At 37.8% G+C, this 15,963-nt stretch overlaps 3 protein-coding genes across 3 annotated transcripts; all 3 read left to right on the forward strand.

Annotated features, from left to right (window-relative positions):
• Positions 1 to 227: 227 nt before the first annotated feature.
• Positions 228 to 4,871, forward strand: LOC116142939 (glycine-rich protein 5-like). The gene is made up of 2 exons (XM_031428356.1): positions 228 to 774; positions 4,397 to 4,871. The coding sequence occupies exons 1-2, from the start codon at positions 228 to 230 to the stop codon at positions 4,534 to 4,536; spliced, it is 687 nt and encodes a 228-aa protein (XP_031284216.1). The 3' UTR covers positions 4,537 to 4,871.
• A 4,360-nt stretch (positions 4,872 to 9,231) lies between these two features.
• LOC116142940 (glycine-rich cell wall structural protein 1-like) lies at positions 9,232 to 10,242 on the forward strand. Its single transcript, XM_031428357.1, has 2 exons — positions 9,232 to 9,808; positions 9,935 to 10,242. Exons 1-2 carry the CDS (start codon positions 9,232 to 9,234, stop codon positions 10,240 to 10,242), a joined length of 885 nt encoding a protein of 294 aa, XP_031284217.1.
• Positions 10,243 to 11,621: 1,379 nt separating this feature from the next.
• Positions 11,622 to 15,580, forward strand: LOC116142909 (U3 small nucleolar RNA-associated protein 6 homolog). Its single transcript, XM_031428325.1, has 6 exons — positions 11,622 to 12,140; positions 12,653 to 13,312; positions 13,510 to 13,959; positions 14,356 to 14,528; positions 14,766 to 14,949; positions 15,335 to 15,580. The coding sequence occupies exons 1-6, from the start codon at positions 11,718 to 11,720 to the stop codon at positions 15,428 to 15,430; spliced, it is 1,986 nt and encodes a 661-aa protein (XP_031284185.1). The 5' UTR covers positions 11,622 to 11,717; the 3' UTR covers positions 15,431 to 15,580.
• Positions 15,581 to 15,963: the final 383 nt, after the last annotated feature.

The raw sequence follows: 15,963 nt of genomic DNA on the forward strand, positions 1-15,963 counted from the left end.
AAATGCTTTTACTGATTCTCCTGTATGCTGATAATTACAAAACATCCGGTATGCTGATAAGTGTGTCTGCGCATGCACGGATTGTCGATGACACGACGTTTAAACTCCAACATTAAAGAGATTGTAAAATTTTCTGTCCTCATTTCAATTCTCAATCATTTATATGTACATCCATGCTGGACTAGACTTTTGCGTTACACAAGATATCTCTCTAGCATTATTTCAATATGGTTGTGAATAAGGTTCTTGTTTTGGTGCTTCTTGGTGCATTTGTTTGCAGCATTGATGCTAGGAAGTTAATTGCGAACAAAGGAGGTGGTGTTAACGAGCAGAAAACTTTCTTCAACATGAGAGGTTATTGGTTTGGCGGTGGAGGTGCCGGTTTAGGTGGTGCACCAGGAGTTGGAAGTTATGGAGGAGGGGGTCTTGGTGGTGACGGTGGAGGAGGAGGAGGATTTGGTGGCGGTGGAGGTGGTGGGGGTGGGCTAGGTGGTGGTTCTGGTTTTGGAGGAGGAGCTGGAGGTGGGTTTGGGTCTGGAGTAGGAGGGTTTGGTGGTGGAGGTGCCGGTTTAGGTGGAGGAGGTGGAGGAGGAGGATTTGGTGGCGGAGGAGGGGATGGGCTAGGTGGTGGTTCTGGTTTTGGAGGAGGAGCTGGAGGTGGGTTTGGGTCTGGAGTAGGAGGGCTTGGTGGTGGTGGTGGTGGTGGTGGTGGTGGAGGCGGTGGAGGCGGTGGCAGTCTCCCTGGTGGTGGTGGTGGTGGTGCTGGTGCAGGGGGTGGTGCTGGTGCCGGTGGAGGTTTCGGAGGAGGATCACCCTGAATTCAAAATCTGTTTCCTCCTGTATGCTGGTTAAGTTTTTTTAACTTTGTGTATGAATTATGCTTGCAAGAAGCTCCTGTACTTAATTAATAATGAAATTAGTTGGGTATGCACAATCTGGTGCGATACCTCTAGTCCCCAAATAACAAAAAGATATATACAAATATTGTTGTAAACTCACGTACTGACCGAGGCAGGACTGGATTTTCATGGGTCATCATCAACCATGATTCTTTGGTAAGTTTAATCAGAATTTAATTACTTCAAATTAACCATTGATATGGATGCATGGTAGCCCCCGGGAAGATTTCCCCATTGTATTTGTACGTAAACAAGAGCTCCTTACTCTTTCTCTCTGCCTGCACCTACAGTTTAATTTGAGGAATCACATGGTTGATTGATTGATGAGGCGGTTTGAGTCGAATTATTTATTCGAACAATAATACTTTGCGTATTAACAGATTTTACTAACCAGTGTACTAACCTAAAGCATAGTATGGGTACTATATGCATAGTACGGATACCATATATAATTTTAGCAAATGTTAGTACACTGGTTAGTAGAATCTATTAGTACGCATAGCATTACCCTTATTCGAATATACTTTTGACCTTTCAACTTTTAACATATGGATTTGGTTCTTGGTAGAAGATAATGTATATGTAAATAAATTTTAACCATATGGGCCGTTTGGATAGGGGTATATAAGAAAATGGGAGTAATCTTTGTTTATTTTGTAAGATTCTAGTATTTGGCTTGCAAGTAATAAAATATTACGATAATCTTTTATTGCAAATAGTATTTACTGTTGGTAATGTGGGAAGTAATCTTATTACCTTATTAAGGGATGTTATTAAAATATTACTGGGTAATCTGATTTTTCTATCCATTTTGCTCTTAATTAAAAACCATTTCGGACGTAATTGCCCTCAAATGTCTACCAAATAACAAATATCTAATCCCTCTATATTTGAGAAATTAGCTAAAATACCCCAACCACAAAAAAGTTTAAAAGTTAACAAAATACCCCCAGCCACCCAAGACCACCGTTGGTCGTGACTCACCACCGCCGGCCGCCAGCGTCAATCGCCTTTTCTGACAATGGATCACAGATCCATGGTCGAAAATGGCCGGATCTGGCATTTCTATGGTCGTTTCACGGCCACGTCTTTGGTTGTGAAATGGCCATAGATCTGGTCATTTTTTGGCCATGGATTTGTGATCCATGATCATTTCCGGCTTTGCTAGCACACGGCCGACCATATACGGCTAATCGTGCACCATTCCGTCGACAGTTGACGACGATCGGCGGTGGCTGACGGTGGTGGCTAGTTATCAGCAGTGGCTTGGAGTGGGTGGTGGTGATTTTGCTACAAATTAAAGTTTTATTTGGCTAGGATGTTTTAGCAAAATTTCAAATGTAGGGGGTTTAAAGAAATGATTAAAAAAAATAAAATAATAAATACTATTATATTAATATTTATAAAGGAGGGCAATTTAGGAATTTATAGAACATACCCGCCCATTTATCCTCCCAACCAAACATATTATTCACCAATTTATTCGAACCAACCAAACACATTTTCTAAACATTCCTAGTAATCTTTAAAGTGATCTTTGTTTCCGTTAATATAATATACCCCTATAATAAAATCTTATATGATCAAAACGTCCTCTATGTATATATATATTGATCTTTGAAATCTCTGAGAGAGGTCAAATCAAGTCAAAAAATTGATGAATTAATAGAAATTCTCTATGGTAAATAGTGACAACGAGGGTCAAAGAGCAAGATGTGAATTATTTTGTAACAACACTGTCAAGATATTATTCGTTTTGGTGGCTTGGATGGCTCGAGTTTTAAGCCCAACCCCTCACGGTTGACTATCTGTACACTTCCGATTGAGATTGACTCTGATACTAATTTGGCAGCCTAGGTGGCCCGACTCCGAAGCCTAGGTAGCCTGGGTGGCCCCAATTTAAAGCCCAAGTAGCCTGGGTGGCCCCACTCTCAGTTGACTATCTGCACACTTCCGGTTGGGATTGGCTCTGATACCAATTTGGCAACCTGGGTGACTTGACTCTAAAGCTCAGACAATCTGGGTGGCTTGACTTCGAAACCCAACCCCTCACGATTTTGTTTTTAAGCTCAAAAACCTTGCTTAAGTTCAAAACGTGACTTGACATTTGAAGAATTCTCTTGGTATTTAATCAGTTTAGGTCCCTCCTTCCCAAACGATGCAGGGTGTCTCATATTTACCCGCGAGGCAATCTTGTCATTGTTATGCCCAATCTCCTACGTAAGAAAATGAATATGATTTGAACTTGAACTTTAGCACTCTTACATACAAGAATTGTGCAAGAATTGACAAGAGTTTGACAAAGATATGATTAATTGGGTCTAGTCTCTTTATCTTTCTGATATGCAATATCGATTAATTGATCACTGACAGTGTTGTTGTCAATCGTAGATTTATTTAACATTCATGACTCTTGGTTCTATCTTTTCAGTATGTTTCTACATAAATAGATGCTAAGAGCATCTTCAAATGACTCTTTATATAATCCAAACTCTTTATTATAAGGAGTATATCCATATAAACAAAACTCTAATAGACTCTTTATCTTTAAAATATAAATTAGAGAGTAAGTTTGATTCTCTACATTTAGAGAGTTAAATTTCACTCTCTATCATAATTTTAATTAATAAATTGTAAGTTTTTATGTATTTTATTTATTAATTCTCTCTCTCATTAAGTTTCTTTTTTAAAAATAAAGAACATCTTCATTAAATTTAAAGAATCTATTAGATTTAAATAAAAATTATATTCTTTATATTTAAAAATTAAAGATAATACTTTTTAAAATAAAGAATACTATTGGAGATATTCTAACAGTTTAATTTGCCAGAACTTTTGTATCAAATTAATGCAGAGACATTAAATATATATTTCAAATTTTGTTGGCTCTCTCTAAGTTTAATTAATTCTTCACTCGTGCCAAGAAAACACATGGAAGTTCTCAAATTATAACTGCGTAATCACTGGAGTCCACTTAGAGATTATAAAACCTGTTACAATTAAATTGAAAAAACAAAAGATATAGTGGGAGCAGTTATAGCTTTTCCATTAATTACAAAGTGTAGGAATAATTTTCCTAAATGAAATTGTTTCTCTACAAAAGGAGACAAGATTAGCTACAACAAGAAAACCTTATAAATAAAAAAAGCCCTTAGCGTATACAAGCAGAAATCTTTGAAAGATTTTCGTCCCAATCCTTCCATGTTCAAATGCATTCACTTTAATTACTTGCTCTCTGTGGAGGTAGACACAGATAGATACGGGTTCCTAATGCACCAGCACCAACCTGCCTCCTTCATCACTGTGGTATACTTTTTATTTTTAGGTTCTTTTTTCTCTTTTTCAATTGTGGTATGCCTTAAATGTTGAAACCACAATCCAATCACACAATAATAAAAGTAGAAAATGAGGAGGATTTGGTGGCGGAGGAGGGGATGGGCTAGGTGGTGGTTCTGGTTTTGGAGGAGGAGCTGGAGGTGGGTTTGGGTCTGGAGTAGGAGGGCTTGGTGGTGGTGGTGGTGGTGGTGGTGGTGGAGGCGGTGGAGGCGGTGGCAGTCTCCCTGGTGGTGGTGGTGTTGGTGCTGGTGCAGGGGGTGGTGCTGGTGCCGGTGGAGGTTTCGGAGGAGGATCACCCTGAATTCAAAATCTGTTTCCTCCTGTATGCTGGTTAAGTTTTTTTAACTTTGTGTATGAATTATGCTTGCAAGAAGCTCCTGTACTTAATTAATAATGAAATTAGTTGGGTATGCACAATCTGGTGCGATACCTCTAGTCCCCAAATAACAAAAAGATATATACAAATATTGTTGTAAACTCACGTACTGACCGAGGCAGGACTGGATTTTCATGGGTCATCATCAACCATGATTCTTTGGTAAGTTTAATCAGAATTTAATTACTTCAAATTAACCATTGATATGGATGCATGGTAGCCCCCGGGAAGATTTCCCCATTGTATTTGTACGTAAACAAGAGCTCCTTGCTCTTTCTCTCTGCCTGCACCTACAGTTTAATTTGAGGAATCACATGGTTGATTGATTGATGAGGCGGTTTGAGTCGAATTATTTATTCGAATATACCTTTGACCTTTCAACTTTTAACATATGGGTTTGGTTCTTGGTAGAAGATAATGTATATGTAAATAAATTTTAACTTTGGATAGCGGCATATAAGATAACGGGAGTAATGTTTGTTTATTTTATAAGATTCTTAGTATTTAGCTTGAAAGTAATAAAATATTACAATAATCTTTTATTACAAATAGTATTTACTGTTGGTTATGTGGGAAGTAATCTTATTACCTTATTAAGAGATATTATTAAAATATTACTGGGTAATATGATTTTTCTATCCATTTTGCTCTTAATTAAAACCATTTCGGACGTAATTGCCCTCAAATGTCTACCAAATAACAAATACCCAACCCCTTTACATTTGAGAAATTAGCTAAAATACCCTAACCATAAAAAAGTTTAAAAGTTAACAAAATACCCCCAACCACCCAAGATCACTGCCGGTCGTGACTCACCACCGCCGACCGCCAGCTTCAATCGCCTTTTCCGACCATGGATCATAGATCCATGGTCGGAAATGGCCGAATCTGACATTTCTATGGCCGTTTCACGGTCACGTCTTTGGTCGTGAAATGGCCATAGATCTGGTCATTTTTTGGCCATGGATTTGTGATCCATGACCATTTTCGGCTTTGCTAGCACACGGCCGACCATATACGGCTAATCGTGCACCATTCCGTCGACAGTCGACGACGATCGACGGTGGCCGACAGAGGTGGCTAGTTGTCGGCAGTGGCTTGGAGTGGGTGGTGGTGATTTTGCTACAAATTAAAGTTTTATTTGGCTAGGATGTTTTAGGAAAATTTCAAATGTAGGAGGTTTAAAGAAATGATTAAAAAAAATAAAATAATAAATACTATTACATTAATATTTATAAAGGAGGGCAATTTAGGAATTTATAGAACATACCTGTCCATTTATCCTCCCAACCAAATATATTATTCACCAATTTATTCGAACCAACCAAACACATTTTCTAAACATTTCTAGTAATCTTCAAGATGATCTTTGTTTTTGTTAATATAATATACCCCTATAATAAAATCTTATATGATCAAAACGCCCTCTATGTATATATATATTGATCTTTGAAATCTCTGAGAGAGGTCAAATCAAGTCAAAAAATTGATGAATTAATAGAAATTCTCAATGGTAAATAGTGACAGCGAGGGTCAAAGAGCAAGAAGTGACTTATTTTGTAACAACACTGTCAAGATATTATTCGTTTTGGTGGTTTGGATGGCACGAGTTTGAAGCCCAACCCCTCACGGTTGACTATCTGTACACTTCCGATTGAGATTGACTCTAATACTAATTTGGCAGCCTAGGTGGCCCGACTCCGAAGCCTAGGTAGCCTGGGTGGCCCCACTCTAAAGCCCAGGTAGCCTGGGTGGCCCCACTCTCAGTTGACTATCTGCACACTTCCGATTGGGATTGGCTCTGATACCAATTTGGCAACCTGGGTGACTTGACTCTGAAGCTCAGACAACCTAGGTGGCTCGACTTCGAAACCCAACCCCTCACGATTTTGTTTTTAAGCTCAAAAACCTTGCTTAAGTTCAAAACGTGACTTGACATTTGAAGAATTCTCTTGGTATTTAATCAGTTTAGGTCCCTCCTTCCCAAACGATGCAGGGTGTCTCATATTTACCCGCGAGGCAATCTTGTCATTGTTATGCCCAATCTCCTACGTAAGAAAATGAATATGATTTGAACTTGAACTTTAGCACTCTTACATACAAGAATTGTGCAAGAATTGACAAGAGTTTGACAAAGATATGATTAATTGGGTCTAGTCTCTATATCTTTCTGATATGCAATATCGATTAATTGATCACTGACAGTGTTGTTGTCAATCGTAGATTTATTTAACATTCATGACTCTTGGTTCTATCTTTTCAGTATGTTTCTACATAAATAGATGCTAAGAGCATCTTCAAATGACTCTTTATATAATCCAAACTCTTTATTATAAGGAGTATATCCATATAAACAAAACTCTAATAGACTCTTTATCTTTAAAATATAAATTAGAGAGTAAGTTTGATTCTCTACATTTAGAGAGTTAAATTTCACTCTCTATCATAATTTTAATTAATAAATTGTAAGTTTTTATGTATTTTATTTATTAATTCTCTCTCTCATTAAGTTTCTTTTTTAAAAATAAAGAACATCTTCATTAAATTTAAAGAATCTATTAGATTTAAATAAAAATTATATTCTTTATATTTAAAAATTAAAGATAATACTTTTTAAAATAAAGAATACTATTGGAGATATTCTAACAGTTTAATTTGCCAGAACTTTTGTATCAAATTAATGGAGAGACATTAAATATATATTTCAAATTTTGTTGGCTCTCTCTAAGTTTAATTAATTCTTCACTCGTGCCAAGAAAACACATGGAAGTTCTCAAATTATAACTGCGTAATCACTGGAGTCCACTTAGAGATTATAAAACCTGTTACAATTAAATTGAAAAAACAAAAGATATAGTGGGAGCAGTTATAGCTTTTCCATTAATTACAAAGTGTAGGAATAATTTTCCTAAATGAAATTGTTTCTCTACAAAAGGAGACAAGATTAGCTACAACAAGAAAACCTTATAAATAAAAAAAGCCCTTAGCGTATACAAGCAGAAATCTTTGAAAGATTTTCGTCCTAATCCTTCCATGTTCAAATGCATTCACTTTAATTACTTGCTCTCTGTGGAGGTAGACACAGATAGATACGGGTTCCTAATGCACCAGCACCAACCTGCCTCCTTCATCACTGTGGTATACTTTTTATTTTTAAGTTATTTTTTCTCTTTTTCAATTGTGGTATGCCTTAAATGTTGAAACCACAATCCAATCACACAATAATAAAAGTAGAAAATTAACAAAAGGACGATTAATTTTTACTCGGTTCGTTCCAACAAAGGAACTATATCTAATATTTAAATATAGTATTTTATCGAGTTTCATAAATCTACAGAATACAATAATATAAAAGTATCAACAGTTCACTATTGCTCTTTATTTTTCACTCTTAGGTTTCTCACTATTATAAAATGCATATAATAGAAAACCTAACCCTATTTAAGTTTACCCGATCTAATCTGACCTTGGGCTAAATATTTGCAAATTAGTTCTAAACCTAATTATTAATTGGGCTTACTGTGAGGAGGGTGTTGCCCCCTCAGCCCCGCCCGCTCACCGACAAGCGAGACTCTTGAATGAGTCGACATAAGCCGATAATCTGTTAAGGTTATACGAAGTATGAACCATATCCAACATTAAATACTACGAATCAATGTGCTAGTTGAATATCACTAACAATTCTGGCTACTAAATGTCGCACACAATGTATAGCTGCCAATAAATATAGAGATGAATTTATTGTCCATTTTAAAGATTGCAAAACGTATGCAACTCAAAATTTTCATGTATATTAGCATATGCATCTCTTCCAATTTGAGTATTTTGAATCATATGATAGTGCAATTAGATATAAATTAAACCTGTGAACTCATTGTTTAGCAGAAAAGAAAGTAAAAGGAAGATGATGATATACCAAGAGGAAAAAGAATCTGATCGGTGCTCTCTCAAGGCACTCTGGTAGGAGTAGTGGTCCATTACGAATCAAACAGTTTGGTTGCTGATTAAAATGAGAGTTGACGATGATATATTGAGTATTCATACTTTGCTAGGCTTTCACTTCAAGTTTCTAAACCCATTCGCCATCACAACAACAACCCAAAACTATACTTATATCTTAATCACATTGGTCCCATGGCGTCCACATATCTCTTTTCACATCCTATGTGGCCATCCACTCCTTCTTCTCTTATTAATTCTTATCAAATTCATTAAAGTAAAGATGACAGATGGGATTCCACGTAGAATTTTATAGATTTTTCATTTACTGATTTATATATGTATATGACTTTGTAGCCTCGAGAAGATACAATCACAATACCTACTCCACCATCTCATGATCAGTTCATTATCGTAATACAATTATTTGGTTTCTGATTAAATCGATATTAATCATATGTTATTGATCGTTGGAGTTTTATATTAATTTTTTGGAGGCTATCATTTGACCAACCAAGATATTTCCTATACTTTTCTTGACTTGGATGGATGTCTTGTTTATTTGCTCCCGCCATTTCCTTGTACGTCCCTTTGAACAACACTCAAAAACTTGTATAAATAGGGGCGATTGAAAGAGATGAATCGCAAGCGAGCTTCGGAGCTTATAATATTGTAGGAGTCATGGGTGCTTTTGCTAAACATTTCTACGTGGCTCTTCTTCTTTTGAGTGTTTTTAGTGCTTTGATTGGTGTCAGTCGTGAGGGAGATGTTGGTGATGAGAATGGTTATGAGACTGATGATTACTGCTCTCATCGAAGTTGGCGAAGTTGTGGAAGCTTTTATGGTAGAGGTCTCGGTGGTGGCGGTGGTGGAGGAGGAGGAGGAGGTGGTGGGGGTAAAGGTTCTGGTCATGGTGAAGGCTATGGGGCTGGAGGTGGTGTAGGTGGTAATGGTGGGGGTGGTGCTGGTGGAGGAGGTGGAGTTGGGGTTGGAGGAGGGTCTGGGGGTAAAGGTTCCGGTCATGGTGAAGGCTATGGAGCTGGAGGTGGTGTAGGTGGGGGTGGTGCTGGTGGAGGAGGTGGTGGAGGTGGGGTTGGAGGAGGGTCTGGTCATGACAGTGGATATGGTGCTGGTGGAGGAGTTGGAGGTGGGGAAGCTGGAGGTGTAGGTGGAAGTGGAGAGGGAGGTGGAGGAGGTGGCTCTGATGGGAGTGGAGAAGGTCATGGTAGTGGTTTTGGTGCTGGGGTTGGTGTGGGTGGTGAAGGAGGAGGAGGAGGAGGAGGAGGAGGAGGAGGAGGTGGTGGTGGAAGTGGAGGTGGTAGAGGTTCAAATGGAGGGTACGGTCATGGAAATGGTTTTGGTGCTGGCTTTGGTGGCAATGTAGGATTTGGTGGAGGTGGAGGAGGAGGAGGTGGTTCTGATGGAGGGTATGGTCATGGAAGTGGTTTTGGTGCAGGAGGGGGTGCAGGAAGTGGTGGAGGTGGAGGTGGAGGAGGAGGAGGTGAAGGATATGGGCATGGTGAGGGTAGTGATTACGGAGGAGGAGTTGGAGTAGGGAAAGGTTATGGAAGGAAGAATGGGGTGAATATGGGATTCGGAATGGGAATTGGATTTGGATTCGGAATCGGAAATGGTGGTGGTGGTGGTGGTGGTGGTGATGCAAACAAAGATAGCAACAATGGAAATCCCTAGATATTACACAAAATCATATTGTAATGTTGTATTGAGATTTTTGCATGCCTTCAACTCGTAGCATTACTAGTGAAACACAAAGCTTTATTCGTTATAGTAATGTTGATCAATCGATCTAATACATTTTGACATGAAATAAATTACTCTCTCTTGGGAAGTTCTTGTTGTTCCCTTGCAAAATTATATTTGATCTTACTACCTACATTAATCTAACATTTTCTTACTTAAATTCCCTACAAATTAATAAACCAATTCAACCTTTCTAACATCTCGCAAATGTATCATATTATGTGCATAATCCATCTAATGAGCTAAATATATCGAGCACCTCTTGGTCGAGTCCTTGGTGCCGGTCAAACCGGTGCCGGTCAAACCAGTGACATCAGTATGTCCAAAGGTTGGAAATTCAACAAAAGTACCCGTAAAAACTCCATATAAGTTCCTAAAAGTTTGAAATCCTACAAAAACACCTCAAACACCAACACTGACATCGACAACCCATGGCAAATAGGGTCTTTTTTCTGGCAATGAAAACACTCCACATCGCCACTAAAACACTCCCCTCAGCCTCCAAGACAAAACCCATCTCACCCCTCCCCTGTTTGCTCCGCCAATCGCCAACAATAGCTCGCTATTTTGGATGACCGATTTTTATCTTTTCCGGTCGATTCACTCACCAGAAAATCACTCCCTTCACCACCTTTGGACTTATAGGCACTTCCTCTTCAAAAGCCGCAACATAATTGTCGTTGTACGCTTGTCGACCGCTATCCATAATTCTAGGGTTTATGGTGAATAGTTGAAAGTGATAACCCGGTGCGATGAAGGCCCCAGGTCCCGATTCGACCGGGCTAGACCAGGTTTTTAAAACCATGCTTTTGCTCATGATTTACCTAGGGGGATTAGTCGAGGTGCGAGTAACTTGGCCGTTTGCAATGTATAATTGCTCAATAAATATTCTCTATAATTGTATAAATTTATAAATAACATAATATATCTATTCATGCAATTTTTTCTCTAAAATTTGATTGAAGAGTCCCAACCAATTTCAATCCAAGCTTTCACTCAATAATTAAATAACCCATTAATCTAAAGTTTAGGTTTGGTTTACTAATTATAACTATACTATTAATGCCATCTTAACTTCTTATAGTATTTCTAATTACTAGAATTAAATACTAAAGAATTTCTAAAAATTACACCAATAAATAATAAAAATATTTTATTAATCTATACATTTTCCCCAATTTATGTAGTAATAAATTCAAAAAAGAAAATGAGACTTTATTGGATCCAGATGGGCCGGATATGGGCCCAGGCCCGGATCACAAATCCTCTTTTCCCTCGTCATTCTTCGCAAACTGAAACGAAACATTAACCCGAAGAAGCCCTAGAGTAGTCAGAGAGACTCACAGTAACCTTCCTTTCACAAGTTGGAACTTGAACAACTGAACTAGCTCTCAAAACAACCGGCAATGGCTGACGTGGTACAGTACCGGATGGAGCGCATGGTGGACGAGCTGGACGACCTGGAACGGCGCGGCCTCTTTACGCGCCGCGAAATCAGCGAAATCGTTAAGCAGCGCAGGAAGTTCGAGTACAGGTTGAAGAGACCGAGTCCTCTCAAGCAAGACTATTTGGCGTATATAGAGTACGAGACTCAGCTCGACACTCTCCGCCGCCTGAGGAAGAAGTCGGTGCCGCGAGAGACGGAGGACGATGAGAAGGCCGCGAAGAAGAAGAGGAAGAGGACGAAAAAGTCGGCCTCGGATTTTGCTGGAGTTGCGAGGGTTTTGGAGATTTATAGGTTGGCGGTTATGAGGTTTAAGGGAGATATTGAATTATGGTTTAGGTACTTGGAGTTTTGTAGGCTGCGAAAGAATGGGAGGATGAAGAAGGTAATTTTTGAGGAAATATTTTGAATGCTATGTGTTTGGTTGAGGAAATGGAAACAAAAATTATATGTAGTTTAGGATTTGTTTGATATAGAACTTACCTACAGTTTAATTTTTCTTTTTTGTAAATAAGGAATGCAACAAATTTATGAAAAAATGAGTTGAAAGGCTTTCGGAAACAGTTTTTATACAATCCCAAAAGGAGTTTCTAACTTGGAAAATAGTTTTTAAACATTATATGAAATGCATTTTCAGATATTAAACTTATTGAATCTGAATTTTTTTTTTTTTAGATTACTAACTTGATAATGAAATGTTTGAACGATAAAAAAATTGGTTGATTTATCATCTGAGTGTGGTTTGGCTACTGAGAAAGTAGAGGGGAGGATATAAAGACTTCAATTGTTGTGCTTTGTGCTGTTTATTTGTTATTAATGGTAAAGAGTGTAGGTTTAAATAATAGGTTATTTTTGCTCATATTTGTTTATGAAATATTTTCAATTAAACATATGCAGGTCCTGGCTCAAGTGATTAGATTTCATCCTAAGGTCCCTGGAGTTTGGATATATGCGGCAGCATGGGAATTCGATCATAATTTAAATGTCACTGGTGCACGTGCTCTTATGCAGAATGGTTTGAGAGTGTGCCCAACTTCCGAAGACCTTTGGGTTGAGTATCTTCGCATGGAACTTACATACCTCAATAAATTAAAGGCCAGGAAGGTTGCTCTTGGCGAGGATATGGGAACTCTGGTTCGTGATCGTAGAGAGGCTGATGAGAAACAATGGATTAATGAAAACAAAGATTTGTTTATGCCCCTTGAAGAAGATAAGGGAAGTGTTGATGAATCAAATTTTGAAAATATGGAGTCCAAGAAGAAACTAGATTTGTTTAGAGAACAAGGTTTAAGGGTTCTTCAAACTATTTACAGTGGAGCAGTCGAGGCTATCCCTTCAAGCTTCAGCCTGAGGCAAAGATTTTTTGAGATATTGGAAGGGACGGACTTGGCACAATCAGAAGACATGCGCAAGGAGATACTCAGTGACATGAAGAGGGACTTTTCAGCAGATCCAGAATATTGGGACTGGCTTGCAAGACTTGAAATGACTGATAATAAAAGTACACAGGAGATGAGTGAAAATATTGTGCTTTCCCAAATGCAAAAAGCAGTTCAGGTACAACCCATATGACTGAGTGGTAGCCAAAAAACATTTAAATGCCTTCATTTGTGGTTTTGTTAAGGCTGATTTTTACTACATTAAATATAAATTTACAAGCATCTTAAGCCTGTGCATACTCTACAGATGAACATTTTCCTGAAGCTAGTAAATTATTTGTCTAATTATCATCTTGGATGCTCTTTCATGTGTAGGTTTATGAGGAGGCTTTGGAAAATGTGCCTTCAGCGAAGATGCTTGATCAATATACAAAGTTTTTGACTGATATTATTACTCCCAATGGAGGAGAAACTAAAGTTTCTGAGCCCTCCAGTCATATTGAACATTGTATTTCACATCTCTTGACAGTATATGAAAAGGCTGAAGCAATGGGGTGCTTGACTGAGGATATTGCTTGCAGATATATTTCACTTTACTTGCAACTTGGGAGATTGGATGAAGCCCGGAAACTTGCTGAAAAGCTTTGTAGTGGAACTCATTCTGATTCTATTCAATTATGGCTTTTAAGGGTCTCAGTAGAAGTCAGATGTGTTACAAAGAATTCCGTTTCTCCTAGCAAGGCTGACATGCTATCCATCTTTGAACTCCTAAGAAGTATTTTGACAAAATTTTCAGTATCAGAGGCTGAGAGCTTGTGGCTTATGGTATGTTATCAAGTTTCCTTTATTCTTACTGATAACTGATATAAAACTTTTATAGGGTTAAAATTGAGGCTTTAGGTATGATGTTTAATTAGTAAATTAGAATTAAATAGCCGGACCATTTAGTGGTTCTTGTTGTAGTGGGTAAATTACTAAATATTGGAATATGTGATTAAAGAGGTGTAAGATGCATGGGTTAGGCTACAGTTTCTATTGATTGCATGAGTTAATTATCATATATGCTGGTTTGGGTTCTGGTATTTTAGGAACTAAATTCTTTTCATTTGAAATTTCTGTGTTTCATGCTTTTTTTTCTTTAATCCTTGTCTTTATTGAGAACTAATGCAGTAATTGGGGGGGCTTCTACAACTCTATTTTTAACATTATTCTATATTGCAGGCCCTAAAATTTTTTGCAAATCAAAAACATTACTTTGAAAAGCTGGTGGAGATTTCCCTCATTTCTGTGGCTAAAGATGTTGGCAGTGAATATGGATTTTCCCTCCCTTCTGCTATCATAAATTTTGTTCTTCAGAAAGATGGAATTCAGTATGCAAGAGAGATGTATAAGCGGTATGTTAGTAAATCATCAGCCACTGAAGATTGTATGTGATGATTGTCTGAATATTCACTGTTTATTTGCACGATAGCCTTTGGTACAGTAATTTAGTTGATATATTTTGCCGATAAATTTGATAATTGTTTTGCTGCATTAGCATTGAATGCATTAATATATCAAAACTTATGACTCCAAATTGGCTCTTTCTCCCAATGTAGGAGTTTGTGACTCTGCTTTTGTGTCAATTGCAGGTTTCTTGCTCTACCCCGGCCAGGTCTTGTGTTATATCGAAATTGTATTGAATTAGAATCGAATCTTGCATCTGTTGGGGATAAAAATTCTCTGGTAAATGCTCGAAAGTTGTTTGAATCTGCTCTTGCAACTTATGACCAAAACACGGAATTGTGGCGAGATTACTATTCTATGGAGACTAAGGTGAACTTTGCTATGCTTTACCTTAACTAAGAATAAATGCATCAGGATAGTTTGCTTTATGCCAGTTGTTTTACAAATGAGTATGATTTAATTGGCATTGCCGAGGAAGCACTTGGTCTAACCATCCAATTGGAATTTTTGCACTTTTGATGTTGGTATTCATTTGTTATTATTGCCTGCTTTTTTTATGACCTAAAATTAATTTCTATTTAACATGACTAGTTTCAGAGCCCAACAGCAGTTACTGTTGTGCCTTTAGAAATATGGTTAAACCATTACTCGCACCTGCATTATACTTTTGACACCATGTTCTATATTAAATTAACTTACTTGATATGTTACATACCTAGAATCTCTTCTAACTTCATTTTCAATCCTTCCACAGTTGGGGACATCAGAAACAGCTACCGCCGTCTATTGGCGAGCACGGAAGACACTTAGGGACTCTGCTGCGCTTACAGTTTTGCCAGATGCACTATAATGTCGCAATTGATAGCCGAAAACCAAAACACAATTTTGACCTTGTTGTATCCATCAATTTTGACATCGTTTCCTAATATATGCCCCATTCATTCCAGTGTAATTGGAGAGAAACAGATAAAAAAAGGCATTAATTTTAGTTTATTAATATATTTGTTTCCTTGCTGCTGAGCTTTCTTTAAAATTTTTAGGAAAGATGCAAGGTTGAGCAACAATGCTTTTACTGTTTAAGTTCACCATTAATAAGTGTTTTAAAATCTAATATGGGGTGAAACCAAGTAGGGGTGAGCATGAGTAGCGGGTAGAACCGAAACTTATGGGCAGAATTAGAATCAGAACCAAAATCAGAACCTACCTGGAATCGACATTATGCAGGTAGGTTCTAGTTTCATTTTATTGGAACAGATACTGTGCGGTTCTAGCTCTTACAGGTTTCGAAACTAGAGCCAGAACCTGGGAAAAGATCTTAAAGCGGGTACCCTGTTCGGAATCTGCTTGGAACCTGTTTGTGTTTTGGTTTTGATTGATAAATTT

The sequence above is a fragment of the Pistacia vera genome, unplaced genomic scaffold (assembly GCF_008641045.1).
Source record: "Pistacia vera cultivar Batoury unplaced genomic scaffold, PisVer_v2 Contig421, whole genome shotgun sequence".
Classification (NCBI taxonomy): Eukaryota; Viridiplantae; Streptophyta; class Magnoliopsida; order Sapindales; family Anacardiaceae; genus Pistacia; species Pistacia vera.

Coding starts and splice junctions, on each gene's coding strand:
- LOC116142939 (XM_031428356.1), top strand. CDS start 228: ATGGTTGTGAATAAGGTTCTTGTTTTGGTGCTTCTTGGTGCATTTGTT. Junction 775..4,396: donor TGGTGGTGCTGGTGCAGGGG/GTGGTGCTGGTG, acceptor GGTCTGGAGTAG/GAGGGCTTGGTGGTGGTGGT.
- LOC116142909 (XM_031428325.1), top strand. CDS start 11,718: ATGGCTGACGTGGTACAGTACCGGATGGAGCGCATGGTGGACGAGCTG. Junction 12,141..12,652: donor AGAATGGGAGGATGAAGAAG/GTAATTTTTGAG, acceptor AAACATATGCAG/GTCCTGGCTCAAGTGATTAG. Junction 13,960..14,355: donor CTGAGAGCTTGTGGCTTATG/GTATGTTATCAA, acceptor TCTATATTGCAG/GCCCTAAAATTTTTTGCAAA.
- LOC116142940 (XM_031428357.1), top strand. CDS start 9,232: ATGGGTGCTTTTGCTAAACATTTCTACGTGGCTCTTCTTCTTTTGAGT. Junction 9,809..9,934: donor TGCTGGGGTTGGTGTGGGTG/GTGAAGGAGGAG, acceptor GTGGCAATGTAG/GATTTGGTGGAGGTGGAGGA.